Source organism: Salvelinus namaycush, chromosome 10, assembly GCF_016432855.1.
Source record: "Salvelinus namaycush isolate Seneca chromosome 10, SaNama_1.0, whole genome shotgun sequence".
Lineage (NCBI taxonomy): Eukaryota > Metazoa > Chordata > Actinopteri > Salmoniformes > Salmonidae > Salvelinus > Salvelinus namaycush.
In genome coordinates this window covers 6,486,378-6,509,084 of record NC_052316.1, presented here as the reverse complement: position 1 = coordinate 6,509,084, position 22,707 = coordinate 6,486,378, and the positions used below count along the sequence as shown (strand labels likewise).

At 45.9% G+C, this 22,707-nt stretch overlaps 1 protein-coding gene across 1 annotated transcript in view; it reads left to right on the top strand.

Annotated features, from left to right (window-relative positions):
- Positions 1–22,707, top strand: part of LOC120054616 (receptor-type tyrosine-protein phosphatase S-like) — a 201,671-nt gene that overhangs the window by 61,259 nt on the left and 117,705 nt on the right. Inside the window, exons 3-4 of the mRNA XM_039002094.1 lie at positions 8,155–8,300; positions 11,680–11,821. Of these exons, the coding sequence (XP_038858022.1) occupies positions 8,155–8,300; positions 11,680–11,821 (288 nt within the window). The remainder of the gene's footprint in view (positions 1–8,154; positions 8,301–11,679; positions 11,822–22,707) is intronic.

The following is a 22,707-nucleotide window of genomic DNA, read 5'->3' as shown; positions in this document are numbered from 1 at the left end:
TTTTTAATCCCCCCTGATTAGTTGTCAACGGTTACTGGTCTAGGAACTCATGTGTTCACCAGATACGGCTTCTGGTAAACTGTTTGCCACTAGTGGATAATAAATATTGTTGCCACAGGTTTGCCACAGATTCAAATATAATCTTGAGAAAATTGTTTGCCAGAAAAAACCTCTGGTGAAGTGTTTGCCACTAGTGGTAATAAATATGATTGTTGCCAAAGGTTTGCCGCATATTCACCACTAGTGACAAACATTTGCAAACTTCTGGCAACATTTTGCGGCGCGCTCCTTAGTTTGCAGCAAATTTGCCACAAACTTGCAGGAAGTTTGCTGCAACAAATACATTTTTGTAAGGGCTGATTGCGTCCAGACTGAGGAGAAATCCGATCTGAACACAATCTGTCTTTTCAATGCGATCTTCGTATTCTGATAGCAGAGGACGCATGTAAGTGTCAGGTGTAGACACAGGCCAAGTTTCATTTGGTTATTTGGTCCATTAGTTTGAGTGATGTAGTTGGACAAGACAATGCAGGTGATTGAAGTGCATGAAATTGTAATGTGTCAAACACTTTGATGAGCCCTCTCCTCAAGTTTACATCTTCAAAGGTTTTGCAAATGCAATAATATAATTACATTTTATACTTGACCTCCATGTTATTTAAATAAGAGCAGATTCTTCTGGATGGATATGCAGTAGTTTTCCAAAATATGGGACTTTACATTTCTACCATTCATGATGTTGTCAACAACATTTGTTTTGGTCATGGCTTTTCCCGGGTGAGCGCTTGATTGGTTCCATGCGCTGACTTTGGGTCTTCAGGTTGAGTATGAGTGTAGCTGTCAAAATGTAGACGGACTTAAAAAAGTACACTAAGTAATAACCTCGTGATTGTTCCCATGCCTTGTTGAATTGAGCAAAGACAGTGATCTTTTTCATGAAAAAAACCCAGAACGTTTCCAATTACCCTGTGTCATGAACAAAAGGCTGTGTCTTTGTATTTTTTCCTTCTCCTCCGCTAAAGTTATTCTTCGGTGAGAAGATGTAGTGGATTTATCTCTTTCTCCTTTCAGGCGGACCCATTTTCTGTGTCTCTCGTTACACGTTCTGACCCAAGATGTGGCCCTGAGCTGTCTTTGGCTCTCAGCAATTGCAGGTGTTCTTTTCATTCAGGTGGAGTCACCAAGTGTCAGTTGCCTGAAGAGACTCAGAATGACACAAAATTGTTCCTATTGCACATGGCCATTTTGAAATTGCCTGCGCTCTTCAACTTAATTTTCTGTCACCTCCCCCGGAATTGAACAGATTTATTTCCAACGAGGTAAGGTATACTTAGCTGTTTTCTTTTAGTCTGTGCACTAAACAATGGTTTCAATGGGACCAATTTGGAGCTATTATGAGCGAACCACTTTCCAGTTCAGCCTCTTCGACAGTCGTGTGGTTGGGAGACCACTGGGCATTAACACTCTGAGAACTCGCATTTCCTTCCCACATCCTGCAGTACGTTTTTTGTTGGCCTGCCTACTGTGTACTGTGCGACCTCATTTGCAGTGTAGACTGCCCACATTCACTTTATGATACGTCACGGAAGGAGACAATGGGAAGACGTGAAGATAAAAGGATCATTATTATCTTGCGGTTCCTCAGTCTGGGCCTCCTGAGCCTCCGTAGCTCCAACCCCTTGGCCCAGTTGGACTGGAGTGAGAATAAGAAGATGGCCCACTCGGATGTTTGGTCTGACAATCCAGTCAGCACGCTCAGTTTGTGAATGACTGCATCCAAGGTGACTCGATCCACCCCCTGGCCCCGAGAGCAAATCCCAATTAACCCCTCTTCCCCCGCCTTAATTGAAAAAGCAATTGTTTCATCAAGTCGTTAGATTCGCCAGGCAAGGCGAGGATTACAGTACATCGGGTGGTGAGAGATGCCAAATGAGCCCTCAGAAACTCCACTGCATGGCACAGGATTAGCACGGGCTGACAATTGTTTATTGGTGGGACTCGGTGGAAGCTATTATCTGTCAACAGCAAAGGTCTAACATGGGACCTACACCAGTCAATGAGTGGAGGATCAGGAGCCATACGTCCTCCAGCATCGCTACAGCTAGAATGGGGAAATTGGGTTATCCTCATACATCAAACCTCCATCTCAGTGGTTCCCATGACAGTTTACACCACCGATGTAACTCCGCAGTGGGGTATCGGAGCAAACGGCCGGGAAGCCCAACCAACCACCTCTTTTCCCATACACCCGTGCTCCTGCTTCTTTCGTTCTTCTGCTTCCTGATTCAACCTCTTCGTCACAGCAGTTGATTGGCCCTGGCCAGGAGCAAAGAGTGTGCGAGAGACAGAAACCCGAGACAAAAGAGCAAGAGAGGCAGGGGTATAGAAACAGAGGCCAGTTTCCATAGCGATAGATCTTGCCTGGGCAGCCGGTGAAAATTGGTTCCTGATTGATGGGGGCTTGATGTTTTGAGGCCTGGAGGGTGTTGGGGGGTTGAGGGTGGATGGGTCTTAAGCCAGGCCCTAGCCAGTCGGGTAGCTGTAACAAGTGACGAGCTAGCATGCTGAGATCTGTGGATGTGGGCCTACCTCACACAGCTGAACCACAAATATCTATGCTTACGTAGGTTAGGAACGATGTGGTGCTTACTTGAAAACTCATGTTTTTGTCCCTAAGACATTTCTTCTTCATTACTGACCAAATGTATTACCGTCCAGCAATGAAAAAGGATAGTGTCCTGTCAGAAAATGCTGACAGGGCTAATCCAATTTGTACACATTAGTAATTATGGTGTGCATGTTTGGTTGTGTGCGTTGTAAAGATTATGTGGCCCTCAAGTATAGCAGTTTCTTTTGTTCTCTAAGCCAGCAGCATTTACTAAAAAATGACACAAAAATCACTCTAACCTTCCTCCACTGTTATTGGCCTCTGGAGTATTAGAGAGGAAGGTCAAATTAGGTGGTGAATAGCACCTCTAATATGTCCAAATGTTCCTTTCACCACCAAATAAGCCTGTAAAAGGTGTTATCGGCTGTAAAAGGTGCCTATTTTGATCAAGATGACAGACAAGTGGCTTCTACCCATCACCCCTTTTTTCACCAATCATTCAATGGGTAGATGAGGTGCAATTTTCGCCCTCTTCTTTCCTAAGCCACATCATAATGGGTCCTATTTATTCTCCAAAAAGCTTTTCATCGATTGCAGTGTTACGCATTTAACCAAACCCTACTATTGCCTAATTTACCTACTAAATGGCAATCTGGAGGTAGTGCCAATGGAACTCGCACTCACATGGAGCGAAAGGCTATTTGAAAGGAGGCGTTGTCATTTCTCTTATCCGGGCGAGCAGAACGTACCAGTCAGTAGAGGGATACCACATTAGCAAAACAAGTGTCTGCTTTACACAGTATGGGTTAGCCTTCCCCGCTAGCAGCGGCTGTTGGCTCAATACACATTCCATTCCATGTCCCTGTGAAGATAGCTCACTACCCACATTTCCGGTTATTTCCGCCACCGATGCCGTCTCCTGCTTGGAAGATAAACTGGGGTCCCGTTTGCTTTATCGGTGTAAAGCTGTACGTTTCTCGATTTGAAAGAGGCCTGGGATAGAGGGAGATAATGAGGGACAGCTCAGCTGAGGTGGAATGAGAAACAGGAGTAACGAAAGTCCAAATAGGATTCATCTAATGATACTTATTGAAACCAATAACCCACTTGTCAGTGATACACCGGTTTGTTATTGTGGACTTTTTTTCAGGCATTACAGTAAAATTGCCTAGATAACATCCAGGGTATACCTAGATCATAATGTGTTTGTATTCTGGTTGAATTTTCAGTATCATATTGTTTAGTAGTGATGTTGCTTATCATGGTGGAATGAGAAAGCAATTTATTTTCAATAGCCAATTTCTATCATGCAATTACTGCCTGCGTGACAGTGGTGTTCAGACGCTGAATAAAGGGTTGAATTCAGCAATAACCACCAGCGGTATGCCTGAGGCAGGAGGCAATTGAAAATATTAAAAGGTTAATTATGCTGATCTCGGTTGTCATCCAAACACGCGCACACACACACACACACACACACACACACACACACACACACACACACACACACACACACACACACACACACACACACACACACACACACACACACACACACACACACACACACACACACTATCTACCTACTTTTCATAATAGCCAACTTTCTGTCAGATCCTCTGTTCTCAGCTGGGTATAAAACAGTTCCTGAGGCCAGGAGTGACGCGTGTAGGAGCTTCACGTCTGCTCTGTTAGCTCACTGGACTCTGAAGGCTTCGCTGCCTTTTCCTCAATCTCTCGCGCTTTCCGTTTCTACTTTTCCCATCCCTCTCTTTGATTTCTCTTCTCTCTCCATTGCTCTCCTTTTTTTTCTTCTCCTCCCTGTTCCCCATCTCTTTTCAACCCCTTTATTCGTTCACTCTCTGAAGGCTTCTGCTGTGGGTTTAACCTAGGAGAGAGAACCTCATGAGTAGCTTGGTATTGGTAATTGGTTTTGAACAAACAGTAAAAACTCAAACCAAGTGTATTCAACCCACTGGGTACCTCAGCTGCAAGCACAACATACAAGTCATACAAGCACACGTTGATACCTTTCGACTAGGCGGAGTCACCTCTTGCATGTCTAAGATAAACAATCCTTGTCTGTTGCTAGGCAGGAACTCAGTCTGTTCCTCATACTGGTATTGTCATGGTCCTCTGCCCCCCCCCCCCCTCCCAGAGATTTCTTCTTCTCTGTATGTAATGATTGTAGTTAACACAACTAACTAATCGAAGAGAGCTGCAACTTAACTGACACTGGAATATAAAGTGTATCATATATATATAATATTAGTCTTAATAATAATAATTATTATTATTATATTATTTAATACGGGCCCAGGAGTCATTTAAAAAAAAAAAAAATCCATATGCGTTGAACTGTTGACCTTATCTTATCATACCACCCTGCATACCACTGCTGGCTTGCTTCTGAAGCTAAGCAGGGTTGGTCCTGGTCAGTCCCTGGATGGGAGACTAGATGCTTCTGGAAGTGGTGTTGGAGGGCCAGTGGGAGGCACTCTTTCCTCTGGTCTAAAAAAAATATCCCAATGCCCCAGGGCAGTGATTGGGGACACTGCCCTGTGTAGGGTGCCGTCTTTCGGATGGGACGTTAAACGGGTGTCCTGACTCTCTGAGGTCATTAAAGATCCCATGGCACTTATCGTAAGAGTAGGGGTGTTAACCCCGGTGTCCTGGCTAAATTCCCAATCTGGCCCTCAAACCATCACGGTCACCTAATAATCCCCAGTTTACAATTGGCTCATTCATCCCCCTCCTTTCCCCTGTAACTATTCCCCAGGTCGTTGCTGTAAATGAAAATGTGTTCTCAGTCAACTTACCTGGTAAAATAAAGGATAAATAAAATTTAAAAATTAAAAAAAAATCTCTAGTTGAGTTCCACACACCTCCTTGTTCTAGTTCTACAGCAACTGGCCTGCAAGGAGCTGAAACTGAAACTGGCCTGCCAGGAACTGAAACTGAAAATGGCCTGCCAGGAACTGAAACTAGACTGTTACTCTTCGCCTCCTTCCTTAGAAATATTAATATTCTGCAATAACATGTTTGAACGGCTATGAACATTCCATACGTCCCCTTGTCTCACACAGTGACTTTCGAACCACAAGGTTCCCATTGACCCCTTAACATATACATTTCTTATACATAGAAAGTAATTCATATGTTCTAATATGGTGACATGAATAAGTATATTTCAAGCCAGAATCCCACAGTATTATTTAATGGTGGAGATCAGGAGAAAGCTCCTGATTAACCGGCTGGTCTAATGGGCACTGGGCCTGGGGACCCAACCGGAGCCGGCCAGTATAGAGGCTACTCACAGCTTGCCCATGTAAATATCTCTTCTATTCAAAAAGCGGATCAATTACCCCCGTTTATATAATCATATGTATTATGATTTAAAAGGCTAAAAAGCTGATCCTCGATCTTCTCTTTTTTAATACGGGCCCAGGAGTCATAGTCTCTAAGGTGAGCATAGTGCAGGAATGCTGAACAAAATGCAGCTGAAAGCCACGCACCTGTAGCTTTTGCTAAAGGAAGATACAATCACTGAGATCCAGCAAGATTCTGCAGTCAATATTTTCGTGTCTACTCATTCGACAGTCACAGGGATCAATTCGTCAAGACGCCGACAAGATAGCCGGAAAAGGTGAATCCCCTCTGTTTCTTTTCTAAGGGAGAAATGCCACAATCGTATCTCTTGTTCCTTTCATCAGTGGACAGTATTACTGTACCATAGGAGAAGGCTGTTGCTTGCTTGTCGGAATATTCTCTGTGGCGTTGTTGGCTGGCTGCCACGGGTCATCAGCCTGAGCCTCGTTTCATCTCTCGCCATCGCGTCATTTGTATTGTTTGTTGTTGAGCCGCAACGTGCATCACGTATAGAGGACACCTTGGCCGGCCTCCCATCGCTGGAGCTGCATCTTGAATGGTACCCTATTACGTATGTTACCCTATTAAGAATTTAGCGCACTACCTTTGACCAGGGCCCGTAGGGTTCTGGTCAAAAAGTAGTGCACTATTTCAGGAATAGGGGGCCATTTGGGATGCGGCCTAGGAAAATTGTAGGGAACCTCAAGAGAGACTGGTCACCCCACAGCAAAGACCGATGTGGTCACTTTTCGCTCGGTGTCGATTGGACTCTTCCTGACTCATGTACAGGTCTGTGATGGGAGTGTGGAGGTGTGTGGGATAGGGATAGCTTTTGGAGTATGTTGAACTTTCTGTGCTACGCTTCTGCTGTCTGTATATATATATATATATTTTCATTTTCTACCCCACCCACTCATCCACCTTTTGTCTCTCCTTCTCCCTCCCTCCCAGCCAGCCAGCCCTCTCCCTCCTCCCTCTCTCTCTCCAGCTCTCTCTCCTGTCCCTAATCAAATGCAGCAGAGCTCTCCTCCGTGTGTGTTTATAGGGGCCCAGGGAGAGGAGAGAGAGTAAAGAGAGAGCGGGCCTGCCTGCCCACGGTCCGTTAATTATTAATCCACATGAACGCGCCCTGCACGTTTGATCATCCCTACGCCCCCGAGTTAACAAGTTCCCCCAGAGAGTTTCCTCTACCCGGCTTGTTGTTGTGAGATCTGACCCACCAGAAAACGAGCTAAGAAACTCCAAAGTAGCGTCGTCCTCCCGGCCAAGTCTGGTAATATCAGAGAATATTAGGAAGATGGCGAACATGTTATTGTTGATTAGAGTTTTTCAGTGAAGATGAGGGATGTTAGGTAAAAAAATACAAAAAACTTCAGAAACCTGGGAAGCGAGGCGTTAAGTTGATTTGTAATGCGGAACAAACGACTTCTCTCACTTCTCCTATCTTGCCTAAAGCTCCTGTCAGCCCCCACAGCCGATTGGAATGCCCAACAACGAACGCACGCAGCCTTCCTGGCATGGATGTTCGTCATCCTCTTATCCCGCCATCCCTTTCTTCGGTTGGCGTTTGCGTGTGCGCGTCTGGCTCGGCCAGTGAGGGACGTGTGTGTGCGTGTGTGCGTTTATGTATGGGGGGGGGGGGGGGGCATAAAATCAAGACAGAAGCTGCTCTGCGGGCGCTTTATTATTCATTGCTCCGTTAAATTATTCATGTTGGCGTCAGCGTGTCAGGGTGTGCATTGTCTGTAGTGTAATTACCTCTGCATTGATGCACGGCCGCTCGCTTCCCTTCCTTCCACCGGCTCTCTATACATCCAAGCGCCATGATTCCCCTCGCCTCTCCCGTCTGCAGACTGCAGTTTTCCATAGGCTCTCTCTGCAGCACATGGAGTGGGTGTGTCTAACCGTGACATTATACAGCGGACGATATGAGGAATTCCAAAGGCCACTCAAGACTTTATTATCTTCTCGTACAATGAAAGTGTGTGCACACGAGCTTTTCGAAATGTAATTACCTTCATTTACAGCTACAACTGGCCCCGTAATGAATTGGGTTATCTTCACTGGAGCTTGCTGTTGCATCACTTTGTTCTCTTAAATCTGTTTGAATGCCTTCTTCTTCTCTCTCACTCTCTCTCTCTGTCTCTCTCTCTGTCTCTCTCTCTCTCTGTCTCCAGCACCACCAAGGTTCACTAAAGTTCCCGTCGACCAGATCGGTGTATCCGGGGGCGTGGTCTCGTTCGTGTGCCAGGCGACGGGAGACCCCAAGCCTCGGGTGAGCTGGAACAAGAAGGGGAAGAAGGTCAACTCCCAACGCATTGAGGTGAGACATTGAAGGCTTGTGACCTTACACTGCCCCATACTGCTGTGGAGAGGGTATGGAATTATGAATAACCCCACACCCCCCCACCCCCCTATATGAATACACGTAGTCTATACCAAGTTTTTTCCAAAGCAACTTACAGTACAGTGAGTGCACACATTTTGGTATATGCGGCCCCAGCGGGAATTGAACCCTCGACTCTGGCGTTGCGAGTGCTCTTACCAACTGAGCAACACGTCTATTGATTCACTTGACACGGATGTATCACTTTTCTGTTTCAACCAAGGTTAGCTCGGTAGATCGTTCCCTTCAGATTTCCTTGTACTAGCACACAAACTACCCCACAATTAGTTGCCATGACAGACAAGGGTTTGCATTTAACCAGGCATCAATTGTAGGACACCAGCGCATGTTGAGTGACATGACTTTGCACGGTGCCAATACACTCTACTTGTCCTCTTGCACTTGAGTGACTAGCTGAATGAAACGTTAGTAGTGGCGGCTGCCGGGTCTACATTCCCCTATGCTCGCGTTGCATTATTTCTGATGTTTGTTTGTTGTGTGTCCCTGCGTGAGCCCAGATGCCGGCTCTGAAGTCGTGATTGATGCTCAGTGTTTCCTTAATTAAAACTCGCTCCTCGCGCCGACAATGTACACACACACGCGCACACACACAAACATACACATACACACACTCTCTCAGTGAACACACACACACACACACACACACACACTCACATTAACAACGCTGCCAGCTCACTGGGAAGGAGAGAAGAAGGTGAGAAGATGGAACCCTGGCATGAAGTGGAGCACAATGAAGAAGAAGAAAAAGAAGGGAATGAGAGAAGTGTCATACAATTCTGCCAGCAGTGGAAGAACACACACACACACGCGCTGGGAAGGAGAGAAGAGGGGGAGAAGATGGAACCCTGGCACGAAGAGGAGCATGACAAAAAATGGATAAATAAGCCAGTGAAATATCATCATGGAGGGCAAAAGCAGTCCAACCCGTGCTGTTTTTGCATTTTGCGTTCTCCTTCCGCCGCGTACTAAAGACAAACCCAAACCCAAGGGTATTTATCCAGCGATTGAGCTCTGGGTCAAATTATGGCTGTTTCTTTTCTTTTAAACAGTCATTTTACGAAGGAGGTCAGAAATCGTTGCGTTCCCCCTCCAGCAGCTTTGTGCTTTGATATTGACTGGGATGTGCACTCAGTCACAGTTACTGTTCCTCATTAGTGTGGTGGGTTTGAGAGTTATCGTGGCTCGACGCCGAACCTTTCCTTCGGCTGACAAAAAGCACAGCAGCACGTCACTGCACACGGTCACCCGTATCGATCCAATGTGTTCGTTCTCTCCCTTATATAACGATGAAATGACATGCGTAGTGCAACATATGAGTACAATACAGTGCAACATATGAGTACAATACAGTGCAACATAAGAGTACAATACAGTGCAACATAAGAGTACAATACAGTGCAACATAAGAGTACAATACAGTGCAACATATGAGTACAATACAGTGCAACATAAGAGTACAATACAGTGCAACATATGAGTACAATACAGTGCAACATAAGAGTACAATATGAGCACACTCGGACAGTTATGTTCTGATTATTAGTAAACATGGCTGAGAATGAGTGTATGTGTTTTAAAAAGGTACTTATATCTTATCATAATTCTCTTAATGTACGGCTTTGAACATTTAAATACCTTAGCCTAAAAGCAAACCTCAGCCTATGGTTACCTTTTCTTAAGACTTTGCCACTGGACTAGCATAGTGATGTCCTGGCTCATATTTTGAAGCTTTGCAGCAAAAAAATATATAAAGTACCAGTCAAAAGTTTAGACACACCTTCTCATTCAAGGATTTTTCCTCATGTTTTACTACTTTCTACATTGTAGAATAATAGTTAAGACATCAAAACTATGAAATAACACATATGGAATCAAGTAGTAACCAAAAAAAGTGGAATGCTTTTCCAATAGTCTTGAAGGAGTTCCCACATATGCTGAGCACTTGTTGGCTGCTTTTCCTTCACTCTGCGTTCCAACTCATCCCAAACCATCTCAATTGGGTTGAGGTTGGGTGATTGTGGAGACCAGGTCATCTGATGCAGCACTCCATCGCTCTCCTTCTTAGTCAAATAGCACTTACACAGCCTGGAGGTGTGTTGGGTTGTTGTCCGGTTGAAAAACAGATTATAGTCCCACTAAGCGCAAGCCAGATGGGATGGCGTATCACTGCAGAATGCTGTGGTAGCCATGCTGGTTAAGTGTGCCTTGAATTCTAAATAAATCACTGACAGTGTCACCAGCAAAGCACCCCCACATCATCACACCTCCTCCTCCATGCTTCACGGTGGGAACCACACATGCGGAGATGATCTGTTCCCCTACTCTGCGTCTCACAAAGACATAGTGGTTGGAACCAAAAATCTCAAATTTGGACTCCTCAGACCAAAAGACAGATTTCCACCAGTCTAATGTCCATTACTCGTGTTTCTTGGCCCAAGTCTCTTATTATTATTTCTTTGCAGCAATTCGACCATAAAGGCCTGATTCACACAGTCTCCTCTGAACAGTTGATGTTGATGTGTCTGTTACTTGGACTCTGTGAAGCATTTATTTGGGCTGCAATTTCTGAGGCTGGTAACTCTAATGAGCGTATCCTCTGCAGCATAGGTAACTCTGGGTCTTCCTTTCCTGTGGCGGTCTTCATGAGAGCCAGTTTCATCATAGCGCTTGATGGTTTTTGCGACTGCACTTGAAGAAACTTTCAAAAGTTCTCTAAAATGTTCCGCATTGCCTGACCTTCATGTCTTAAAGCAGTGGTCCTCAACCTTTTCTGAGTCAAGATCACGTTCGCAGTCAAAAAGCAAGCCGAGATCTACTGCTCAGATTTTTTTTTACATTAACCTCACATAAAGAGTTTTGTATGAATGAGTTTTGGGCAGTAGGCCTAATACATTATCACAGCATATTGGCTATAAGATTGGCCTGCCGATATTGTTAATCAGACCATATTACAGTTCAGAACTCATGAAGCTGGTTGAGAGAATTCCAAGAGTGTGCAAAGCAAAGGGTGGCTACTTTGAAGAATATCAAATCTAAAATATATTTTGGTTACTACATGAATACATATGTCTTATTTCATAGTGTTGACATCTTAACTATTATTCTACAATGTAGAAAAATAAAGAAAACCCAAAAGTCCTTTTGACTGGTACTGTATATGTGAAATGAAGGGGTCCCTAGGCGCTATACCTGGAGTGGTTGAGCCTTATTCTAGAAGTATAGTTAGGTTGTCTCAGAAACAGATTTATCTCAGAAACAGATAGCTCTAACGTTATACCATTTCTCTCTGACAAAGACTATAGAGTTCGATGAGGGCGCCGGAGCCGTGCTTCGGATCCAGCCTCTACGAGCGCCGCGGGATGAGAATATCTACGAGTGCGTGGCGGAGAACAGCGAGGGCGAGGTCAACGTCAATGCCAAGCTGTCCATCATCAGAGGTGAGTCACTCGGCGGCGACTAATGATGAGGTCATTGACCATGGACCAATGGGACCCATGGTCCAATAGTCTGATAATATTATCTTCCTGTCGCACCAATATTCTCAGATAGCTTCCTGCGTAGATAGTGTTAGCTTATTTATTTTGTATTATTATTTTGTAGCTCTTTCTAGCTCTTTCTAGCTCCCTATAACCCTATGTTGGTTTAAATGTTTTACCCCTGTATGGCTAAAACCTACTAGGAAAGCTGATCCTACGTCAGTCACTAGGTGCACTTCCTGGTCTGTTGTGGGTGATATCTACCAAGCGTCATTCTGCATTGCAACTAATCAACTCTCCATTCAGAGAGGAATGTTCAGCTTCTGTATCCCAATAGCAGCAGACGGGGTGCTAACAGGGATCATTGCCTGGATAGAGGGTCTGAAGAAAGCCCTCTGATTGGTCTAGAGAGAGGGCCTGAAGAAAGGCTTGTGATAGGTCACACAGGGACACACGGGATCTTAGAGGGAGGTAGCAGACAGATGTGTGAGACGCGATGTATCCCAAATGGCACACAAGTCCCTTCATAGTGCACTTATTTTGACGAGAGCCCTATGGGCCCTGGTCAAAAGTAGTGCACTATATAGGGAATAGGGTGCCATTTGGGACATAGACATGAGGTGGTGTAAATAGCACACTCATGCTGCAGGAGTTCCCTGAGACAAGAGTGTCAACTGACTAGCACAGGATTAAGTCATTATCTCTCTCTCTCTCTCTCTGCTGTGTACACTGATGAGAAGGGAGGGGAGTGAGAGGGGGAGGGATTGGTGATTGGTAAAGAAAACCCACTTTATATTGGCCACAATCTTTCAAATGGAAAGAGCCACCTTACGATTGGTGCCAAACAGTATGTAGTACCCGCACGGTGTGGATTTGTTTAGAGTCCCCCACTGCATTGTTGGTTTAGGGCTTATAAGTAAGCATTTCACAGTAAGGTCTACACCTGTTATATTCTTGCGCATGTGACAAATAAAATTAGATTCGATTTGATTTAGGTTGATGAATGTTCAAGGTAATACTCGGGCAGATATTAATGTCCCGGTCACTCTTGTTGTCCCGTCATGCTTTGCGGCCTCACTGCCTCCCATGTTGTGGCTCATCCTGTTTGTCCATTCTGGCACTACTGTATTGGCTTTACGTCACACTTGGACAGGGACAAGAGCTTTACTGTCTGTTCTCTCGCCATTCTCGCTCCATTCTCTCGCTCTCTATTTCTCTCTCTCTCTTCATCTCTCGCTCTCTCTCTCTCTCTCTCTCACACATACACATGCACACAAGCATACACACATACACACTCCCTCGCTCTCTATCGCTCTCCTTCTCTCGCTGTCTCTCTCTCTCTTTCGTTCTCCCTCCCTCTCCCCCTCTCTGTCTCCTCCACTGCTGCCATCTGCCCCGGTTGTGGCTGTGACTGGGGCTTGGGCTGAGCCGTAGAGCTGGCAGTAGCTTGTGGTGGTGCAGTCGTGAAGCTCCTCTCCTGTGCTGACTGGACCAGGGCCCAGGATCCGGGGTTATTGTCGGCAGCCACAGTCTTACATGGCAATCCAGGCTTTGGGGCAGGGCCCAGGTGGCCGTGCACCGTCACACAGCCACACAACACAGGCCCCTCAGGCAGGCAGAGACCGGGCTCTCTCTTTCCAGGCATAGGGCTGGAGGGTGGAAGGGGGTGGGTGGGGCTGTAGGGTGGAGGCTGTTGGGGGTGGAGGAGAGAGGATAAGCCCCCCCCCTCTCCATCTGTGTCGAGGCATTGCCTCGTACAGGTTTATCAGCCTAGTAGGCTGGGACTGGGTGAGAGAGAGGGGATGGGGGAGGGGGGAGAGGGAAGTGGAGGGAGAGGGGATTTTGGACAAAAGCTTAGGGGAGAGAGAGAATGGACAAGGTATAAGGGACAGGGGATAGAGTACACTGTATACTGTGTAAGAGAAAAGGGGTAACCGTGAATAGGAGAGAGAGAACAATGGGTTATAGAGGTCAGGGGTCAGGGGATGTTGGACAAAGACTTGGAGATGTAGGACATGAGGCAAGGGACATGGTGCTAGTGAACAAACACACCCTCCCTCCTCACACACACACACACACACACACACACACACACACACACACACACACACACACACACACACACACACACACACACACACACATACACACATACACACATACACACATATCTACACTCCTCTTGTGCTCTTCTATTTCAACAAGATCTCACAGTTTCCCTTCGAAATTCGACGTTGAACATCTATTTCCGACGTACTAATTCCGCGTGGTCACAGGGTTAATTCCGGGTCATTACAGGGCTAAACAATTCAAAGGTTAACAGTTCAGGCATTTATTCTGAGTGATTACGTTTAGGGCTATGGTTTGGGAAAGGCTTAAAACCAAAAAAACGAAAAAATGACGCGCCATTACCATTAGGCGTCGTCAGTATTCTTAGTATTCTCTCGGCTTGTTAGAGCGTTGTGAACTGCTGGAGCACAGCGCTCTTCGACGCCGAGCATCATGAGTTCGCGGCCAGCAGTAGTATTCTTCTTGTGTCCTCAGAGGAAGGCATGTATCGACTTTTTCAGGACCTTTTCAAACATCCGAAATCGAAGTCTATTTCTAGTGATCAGGCTGCTCTATTCAGCATTAGTATTGAGAAGCGGTGCCCTGTCTCTAGCCGTGTTCCTGCGCTGTCCCGAGTCTGACAGGGGTGCGTTTAGGCGTGTGACACCTCCTGGCCGCTGCCCTACAGTAGAACAGTGAGCTGAATGCCTAAGATACAGGGCCATCTGCCTTTTGTACCCAGTCCTCTGGGAGTCCTTGGGAAGACTATAGACACCTGCAATTTCTTTCCTTTCTGTATCCTTCTCTCTGTTTCCTTTTCATTTCTCTCTCTCTCTTCTTCTCTTCCTTCCCATCTGCGTTCTGTACTTCCTTCCTCCGTATTTTGCTCCTCACTGTTTCTCACCCTCTGTTGTCCCGCCTCTCTATTTCTCTCTCTCTGTGGGTCACCTCTCTTCTTTTATTTTATTTCTTGTCTATCCTGTTTTTACTGGCTGTGGACCTCTCTCTCTGCTCGCTCTCTCTATCCCTCTTTCACATTCTTTCGTTCTCTGCCTGTTAACCCTGGCTTTGGCCCGGCCTGGCACTTTGTCCCCCCCCCCCCCCCCCCGCCCCTCTGTTTCACACACACGCAAGTACGCATACGCACACACACACACACGCACACGCACACACACATAGAGAGACACACACACACACAGAGGGAGAAACACACACTCGTTCTCCCCGTCTCTCTCTCATCCTCCTCCTCCTCCCACTTTCCCATCTTTTTCATCCTCATTGCCTCCCAGGGTGGAACTAATCCCAACCTCTCCTCTCCTCCTGTAGTGTGCCTGGATAAACTCCACTGTAGCCCTGACCGAGGCCTCTCTTCTCTGCCATGCTCACTTTCTCCCTCTCTTTTCTTCCTCTCTCACTCTCTAGGACAACTCAAACACAGGTGCTGGGATTTTGAAGCTATATAGTTGCCTATTTCCCAGGCTTTTTCACTCTATTGGGTCCGCTCTCTCTCTGTTTCTTTCTTTCTGTTGTATTTCTCTCTGTTTCTTTCTCCCATCTGTCATTCATTTTCATTCCTCCTTTCCCCCCCCCTCTCTCTCTGTGACACTACTAGCTGAGTGAGCTCGTTAGTGAGTAGAGTGGTGTAGCGCGGGCGGGGCGAGGCCACCAGGCTCGTTTGATCAGGCAGCCTGCTAATTGGCTGCTTTCCTGGAGGTACCAGGAAGTGGTGTTTGTTCTGCGACTCACTGCCCATGCCGATTTAATTGGATTCCGCCGACACACACAGTTACGCACAAACGCATGCGCTGACACGCATGCACACGCGCACACACTGGGGTTTTTACGTCCCACTTTTATCACAACCCCCGTGTCCACACAGCTATTTTAATATCACCTCTGGCTCAACTCAAGTCTCGGGGCAAATTGCGTTGACATCCTCTGGCCTGGCAAATGAAAGTGGGCTCCCTTTGCCTCCTGTCATCGTTCGAAACGAAAAAGCCTGGCTACGTCCCAAACGGTATCCTATTCACAATGTAATGCGCTATTTTTGATCAGGGCCCGAGTGCAATACTTTTGACCAGATCCCTACAGGGCACTACATAGGGAATAGGGTGCCATGTAGAAAGCAGGGCTCTGCGTCAGGTATAACCCCGCTCCCTAACCGCTGCCCTGGCCGGGTGTGCTATCCTATGAGTCATCCCGTGCTCTAAATCGTATCGGCCCCACTCCATCCTCGCCTCTGATTTGGCCAAGAGTGGAGAGAGAGGAGGGAGAGAACGAATGTGGTTTGCAGACAAACCTCCAACTTCACCACTGCTGCCCAGCCCTCCCCTGGTAGTTTGCTGTGAGCAAAGCAACGCCACTGTGGGCCACAAACAGGACCCAATCAACCCCCCAAATAGCTTCAGCCCCAAACGCAGCTGGGCACCAATTTCTCAGATTAAAATAAAACGAGAGAGCGGAGAGGGAGGGAGGGCTTTTGGCTCCAGGCCAAGCCTTAGGACGTCCTTCCACATTTCCCTCCCTCTGTCTCCTTATTCTCTTCTCTCCTTCTCTTCCCTCTCCCATTGTCTCTCTGTATTTCTTTAGATCTCTCTCTCTCTCTCTCTCTCTCTCTCTCTCTCTCTCTCTCTCTCTCTCTCTCCTCCCCCCCCCCCCCCCCCCCCACACCGATCGAGGCAGTTCAGTGCAGTAGCTGCAGTGGTTGACGGCCGGCCCCGGGGGTGGCAGGGTATTAGCGAGCGACGTGTTCTTAAAGCCGCGCCGTGAATGATTTGGAGTAACGGAGCGTGGCTGATGATCATTCCCGCTGTATTCCTCCGGAAAGCCCGAGTGCAGCTGGAAAGAAAAAGTGCATTATCATGCATTAGGGAGCCGGAGGGGCGCTTACACAACACAGGCCTGAGAAATAGTGTGTTTTTTTTTTGGTTTTCCTATCCTTGTGGGGGGGATAAGAAGTCCTCACAAGGACCAATGTTATTTTAGGGTTAGGTTTAGAGTTGAAATTAGGGTTAGAATTAGGGTTAGGGGTTTAGGTTAGAGTTAGGTAAAGGGTTAGGGTTGAAATAGGATTTGGAATGGGAATAAATAGTTTGATCCCCACAGGTATAGTCAAATAAAACGTGTGTGGGTACGTGCATGTGCATGTGTGTATCGCTGTCGGGTGTGTGTGTCCGTGCACGTGTGTGTATGTGTGTCCCCGTGTGCGTGTGTGTATGTGTGTGCCTGTACGTCCTGATCTCAGTTTTTTTTAAACGTTTTCTTGTTTATATGTTCCCCATGTCCAGGGACTGCAGATGTAAATGAGATTGTCAGCTAAAACTGGTGCAACGGACACCTCCGTTCTCAGACTCTGAGACGTATGTTCTGTTGTACGTTTTCCCTGCCGAATAAACAAAAAACAAAAAAATGATATGTGAGTGTGCATGTGATCCTACATAGCTGGGAAGGTGTCAGGGAGACACTTGTAGCTAGCTAGGAAGGTGACAATGGGTGGGTCTGGGACAGGCAGGGAGGACACTAAGTGCGAGGGATACATGAATGGATAAGTATTGACTTCCAGACCCCAACCACCCACCTGCCCACTGCATATTCGATACGTCCCAAATGGCACCCAATTCCCAATATAGTGCACTGCACTACATAGGGAATAGGGTGCCGTTTGGGAAGCAGGCATTCACTCTCTTTTTCCTGCTGTTCCCTATTAGGTTACCCATTGGAGTAGCCATAGAGACATAGAGAAGCAGGGTTAAATGGTTCTTCATGTACAATCAGCAAGTCCTTCTCTATTGGCCGGCTGAGCATGTGAGCAATACCCAGGACCCCTCTCTTAATAGAGAACAAATCAAATTCAAATCAAATTGTATTTGAGTGTTTGTGTGTGTGACATTTTTCCTCTGCTAAATTCTCCCACTCTTTCTCCCTGTCCATTGATCCCCTGTTCCCGTTCTCCTTCAGTAAACTCTCCATCCGTGACTCTGAATTTATAAGTGTGTTTGTGTGCAGTATATTTGTGTGTGATGCATGTGAGTGCGTCCATGCATGTCACAGTGTGTGTGTGTGTGTGTGTGTGTGTGTGTGTGTGTGTGTGTGTGTGTGTGTGTGTGTGTGTGTGTGTGTGTGTGTGTGTGTGTGTGTATACAGTATGTGTGTTCATGCATGATGCATCTCTCTCCATTATCTTGGTTTGGCCGGCTCCTTGGCTGCTCTCCGACTCCGTCGTGCTTCTGTGGCTCATGGGTAATTGTGTCGTGCTGGGCAGGGCAGAGGTCACCACACCCCAACAACAGACTGAATCAGGAGCCTAATTGGCCAGTTAAATAAGGCCACCAGTGAAAAGGAAACCCCCGATTGGCTGGGACAGATTTAACAACGAGACAAGTTTACAATTGACCTCTCAACTGGGGTGAGGGAAAGAGAATGTGTTTTATTTAATGTACAGTTCCCACTTCAATGATCTACACTTGTGTCGTTGTTATATCATTACTTACATGAAAAGCTAATTGTTTCAGTGATAGTCTTTGTTTCGTATCACTTTCATGCTTGTTAAAACCTGTGAATCAAATGTGACAGAAAGCACGTCGTAACAGTAGAGAAGTAGCGAAAGGAGGAGGGAGTGACATTTTATTTTTTATTTTTTACGATTTTATAGCATTTTTTTTAAATAAACAACACAAAATATTCACATACAAACAGCAACATCATACATACATCAACTACATCACACCTACTCAGACCCACTAGCACACACCCCCATCACTTTCCACCACGTGGCCTGACACTGCACCATTTTGTTTCTCTCCATAGCCAACACACTTTCAATATTTTTTAAATCAGAAATCATTTGATTTGTCCATTGTGTTAATGATGGCGAATTGATTGATTTCCACGTTTTTTGTATAAATGTTTTCAAGATGAGTGATGAGAAGAGAATCGTCCAACCCATCGGGTCTTGACATATGCAGACAGACGGATTAAAATTAAGTTCACATTGTAATGCTTCTGACAGCTAACTTTCTAGCTCTGCCCACGACTTCAGGACTTTATAGCATTCCCAGAAAGCACGGATTATTGAGTCATTATTAGTTTTACACTTAAGACATGACTCTGTCGTTGTGCTGTAGAATTTGTGAATTTTGTCTCTTCTATAATAAATTCTATACATTAGTTTATACTGGATTAAGCGTACATTTTTGTAAACTGTAATTTTGTTAGTTATGCTCCAACTTTGGGCTCCCGAGTGGCGCAGTGGTCAAAGGCACTGCATCTCAGTGCTTGAGGCGTCACTACAGACATCCTGGTTCAATTCCAAGCTGTATCACATCCGGCCGTGATTGGGAGTCCCATAGGGCGGCGCACAATTGGCCCAGCGCTGTCCGGGTTTGGCCGGGGTAGGCCGTCATCGTAAATAAGAATTTGTTCTTAACTGACTTGCCTAGTTAAATAAATTCAATAAAACTGCCAACATCAGTTATTTTGAAGTCTTGGTTCCAATAGTTGATATTTTTTTCGAAGAGATAGTCAGTTGGATATGTTCTCTAAAGGTTTTGTATACCTTATCATATGAACATCCTTTTCTGACTCAAATAAGATTCCCTCACGGTTGCTCTGATGTCCAAAATATCTCAAATCGACATGTTGTGATATGTAACTTTTAAGTTGCATGTATTTGAAAATATCTACATTGGTCAGTCCAAAATTACTTTTGAATTCTGTCATGGAACTAAATGTATTTCCTGCTACCAAGTGACATATTCAGAAGGTGTAGAAAGAGATACAGGAAAGATGAAGAGGAGGTGAAGAGATAAGAAAGAGAAAAGGGGGAGGTAAAGGGATGGAAAAACAGAGGGTGCTAAAAGGAGAGGTGTGTGTGTGTGTGTGTGTGTCTCCGTGTGTGTGTGTGTGTGTGTGTGTGTCTCCGTGTGTGTGTGTGTGTGTGTGTGTGTGTGTGTGTGTGTGTGTGTGTGTGTGTGTGTGTGTGTGTGTGTCTCCGTGTGTGTCCGTGTGTGTGTGTGTCCGTGTGTGTGTGTGTGTGTCTCCGTGTGTGTGTCCGTGTGTGTGTGTGTGTTTGTGCAGGTCTGCGCGTGTGCTTGTGTGCGTGGAGCAGGTGGGCATTGAGTCTTAATAAGACACTGTCAAATATGGTGCAGATCTACCCCCTCCTCCTCTTCTCCCTCTTCTCCCTACTCCTCTGATCCACCTGCTGATCTCACCTTTAGCTCTCCCCCAAGTCCACATACACTGAGCAGGCAGAGAGGGGGAGATGTAGAGGGGAGAGAGGGAAAACTAGGAGGAAAAGACCATCAATAAATAGGCAGAGAGAGAGAGAGAGAATGAACAGACCAGTGATAAAGCTTGCAAGATGAAAGAAAGATGGGGAGACAGATATAGAGAAACCGACTAACAGGCGGATGAACAAGAGGAGGGGGGGGGGAAACAAAATAACCCGAGAAAGAGAGAGAGAAAAAAAAGAAAAAAGAAAGAGACACAAGAAAGATGAGAGAGAAAGAGAGAGGGGCCTCCATCACAATGGAGGCAACCCTAGCAGACCTCATTTGATTAAGTCTGCAGTGAGCCGGCATTAACACCCGCCCAACTGTATTTGCCCGCTGTATTATCTCCAAGCCAATTCCCATTCCCACTGCCTCACCTCCCTCTCTCTCTCAGCTGCTCCACTGCTGCATTACACATTTGTTTAGCACTGTTAAGATCTAGCACAATCTGCTATGGGGCTTTGCCGCGCGTGGCTCTATTTGCGCACACGGCACTATCAGCCGAGAGTGTTATCCAAACGGGAAATTGTATTTCCCTATGTTTACGTCCCATTCGTGTTGTGATAGAGCTATGTCGTTTTGTTGTGCGTTTCGAGTCATACTAATAGTTTGAAAGGGGTTGTTTAGCTCTTGTACTACGGGTGTTTGGTCATATTATACCTGTCTATACTTTTCATGATGTGTTGGTTTTATGAGGTCATTGGTGGCCCCTTTTTACTGACGTCATCTCTCACTGCTCAGCAGAGAAGACATCCCTCTGTCCATCTCTCACCCAGCCCATCCTCCCCCTCTCATCCTCACTGAGTGCCTGGGCTGAATTTGTACGCCAAGCCCGACAACCCTCCAGCTCCATCTCTCTCCAGCCCCCCTCAGAAAGTGCCTGGGAGACTGGAATGTACCTTTATTTAACCAGGCAAGTCAATTAAGAATAAATTGTTATTTACAATGACGGCCTGGCAATAGGCAAAAGGCCTCCTGTGGGGACGGGGCTGGGATAAAAAAAGATAGAGAATGGTTTGGCCAACTCAGTGGACCTGATTGGCTTATTACTTGGTGTAAAGTTTGGCTAAATGGATCCTGTGTCGGCTGCAACTCGACGATCCGGGCTAAATTGAAAGATCAGTGTCTCCGGGATTGGTTTTACAAGGGGATAAGTGCTCAATTGTTTGATTGGCCCTGTGACTCTCTGAGTTGAGAGCAAACCTTCTGTTTTTCTCTCTTCAGTTCAGTGCTCTCTTTTTTAACCCTTCTTAAGCTGAGTATCTCCCTCTTTGCCCGTCATCTCGTTTTTCTCCCCATCCATATCTGGAGGTGACCAAGCGGATAGACTGTACTGTTACACGAAACCTGCTCTGAAAGGAAAAGGAAAGTGGCGGATAAGGGTGGTTCCCATGGAAACGGGGCTCAGTGACGGCCCCTCAGAGGGCCCAGCACATTAATTGTGCTTTGTCTGTATTAGGCTCCCCATTAGCTGCTGCCAAGGCAGCCACTACTCTTCCTGGGGTCCAAGCAGAAACAAAACAACACATCAATACCTCTCACAAAGACAAGCAGTGATGCAGTCAATCTCTCCTCTACTATTGAGCCTGGAGAGATTGACATGCGTGTTCTTGATATTAGCCCTCTTTGCATATTTAAAACCAGTTTACAATCTAGGGTTACACCAAGCAGGTTAGTCTCCTCAACTTGCTCATTTGCCACATGTTTCATTACTAGATTTAGATGAGGGTTTAGTAAATGATTTGTCCCAAATATAATGCCTTTAGTTTTTATATATTTAGGATACGCTTATTACTAGCCACCCATTCCAAAACTGATTGCAGCTCTTTGTTAACGGTTGCAGTGGTTCTTACTTAGCCATCTGATTTAAAGAAGGATGGAGCCGGGTTCACCTTTTGGCCCAAAATTTTATTTAAGGTACTCCAAAGCTTTTTAGTATCATCCTAGTACAGTTTATTTTTCTTTAGTCACATGATTTCACCTTATATCAACCATTTCACACATATAATCCAGATACTGGCTGTTAGCACTTGGTGGTCTATGGAAACTTCCCACAAGAATGGGCTTTAGGTGATGCAGGTGAAACTGTTGCCATATTATACTTCAATGGCATTTGACATGAGATCCTCTCTAAGCATTACAGGAACGTGATTCCGAATGTATACAGCAACACCTCCCCCATTGGCATTCCTGTCTCTTCTATAGATGTTATAACCATGTGTTGCTACCACTGTATCATCAAATGAATGATCTAAGTGAGCACGTGAACGCGCGTGGTCAGCTCATGGCACTCTGCCAGACCCCTGACTCAAAGAGCCCTCATTCCCCCCTCCTTCACAGTAGAAGCATCAAACAAGGTTCTAAAGACTGTTGTCATCTATTGGAAGCCGTAGGAAGTGCAATATGACCAATATCCCACTGTATATTCGATAGGCAATGAGTTGAAAAACTACAAACCTCAGATTTCCCACTTCCTGGTTGGATTTTTTCTCAGGTTTTTGCATGCCATACGAGTTGTGTTATACT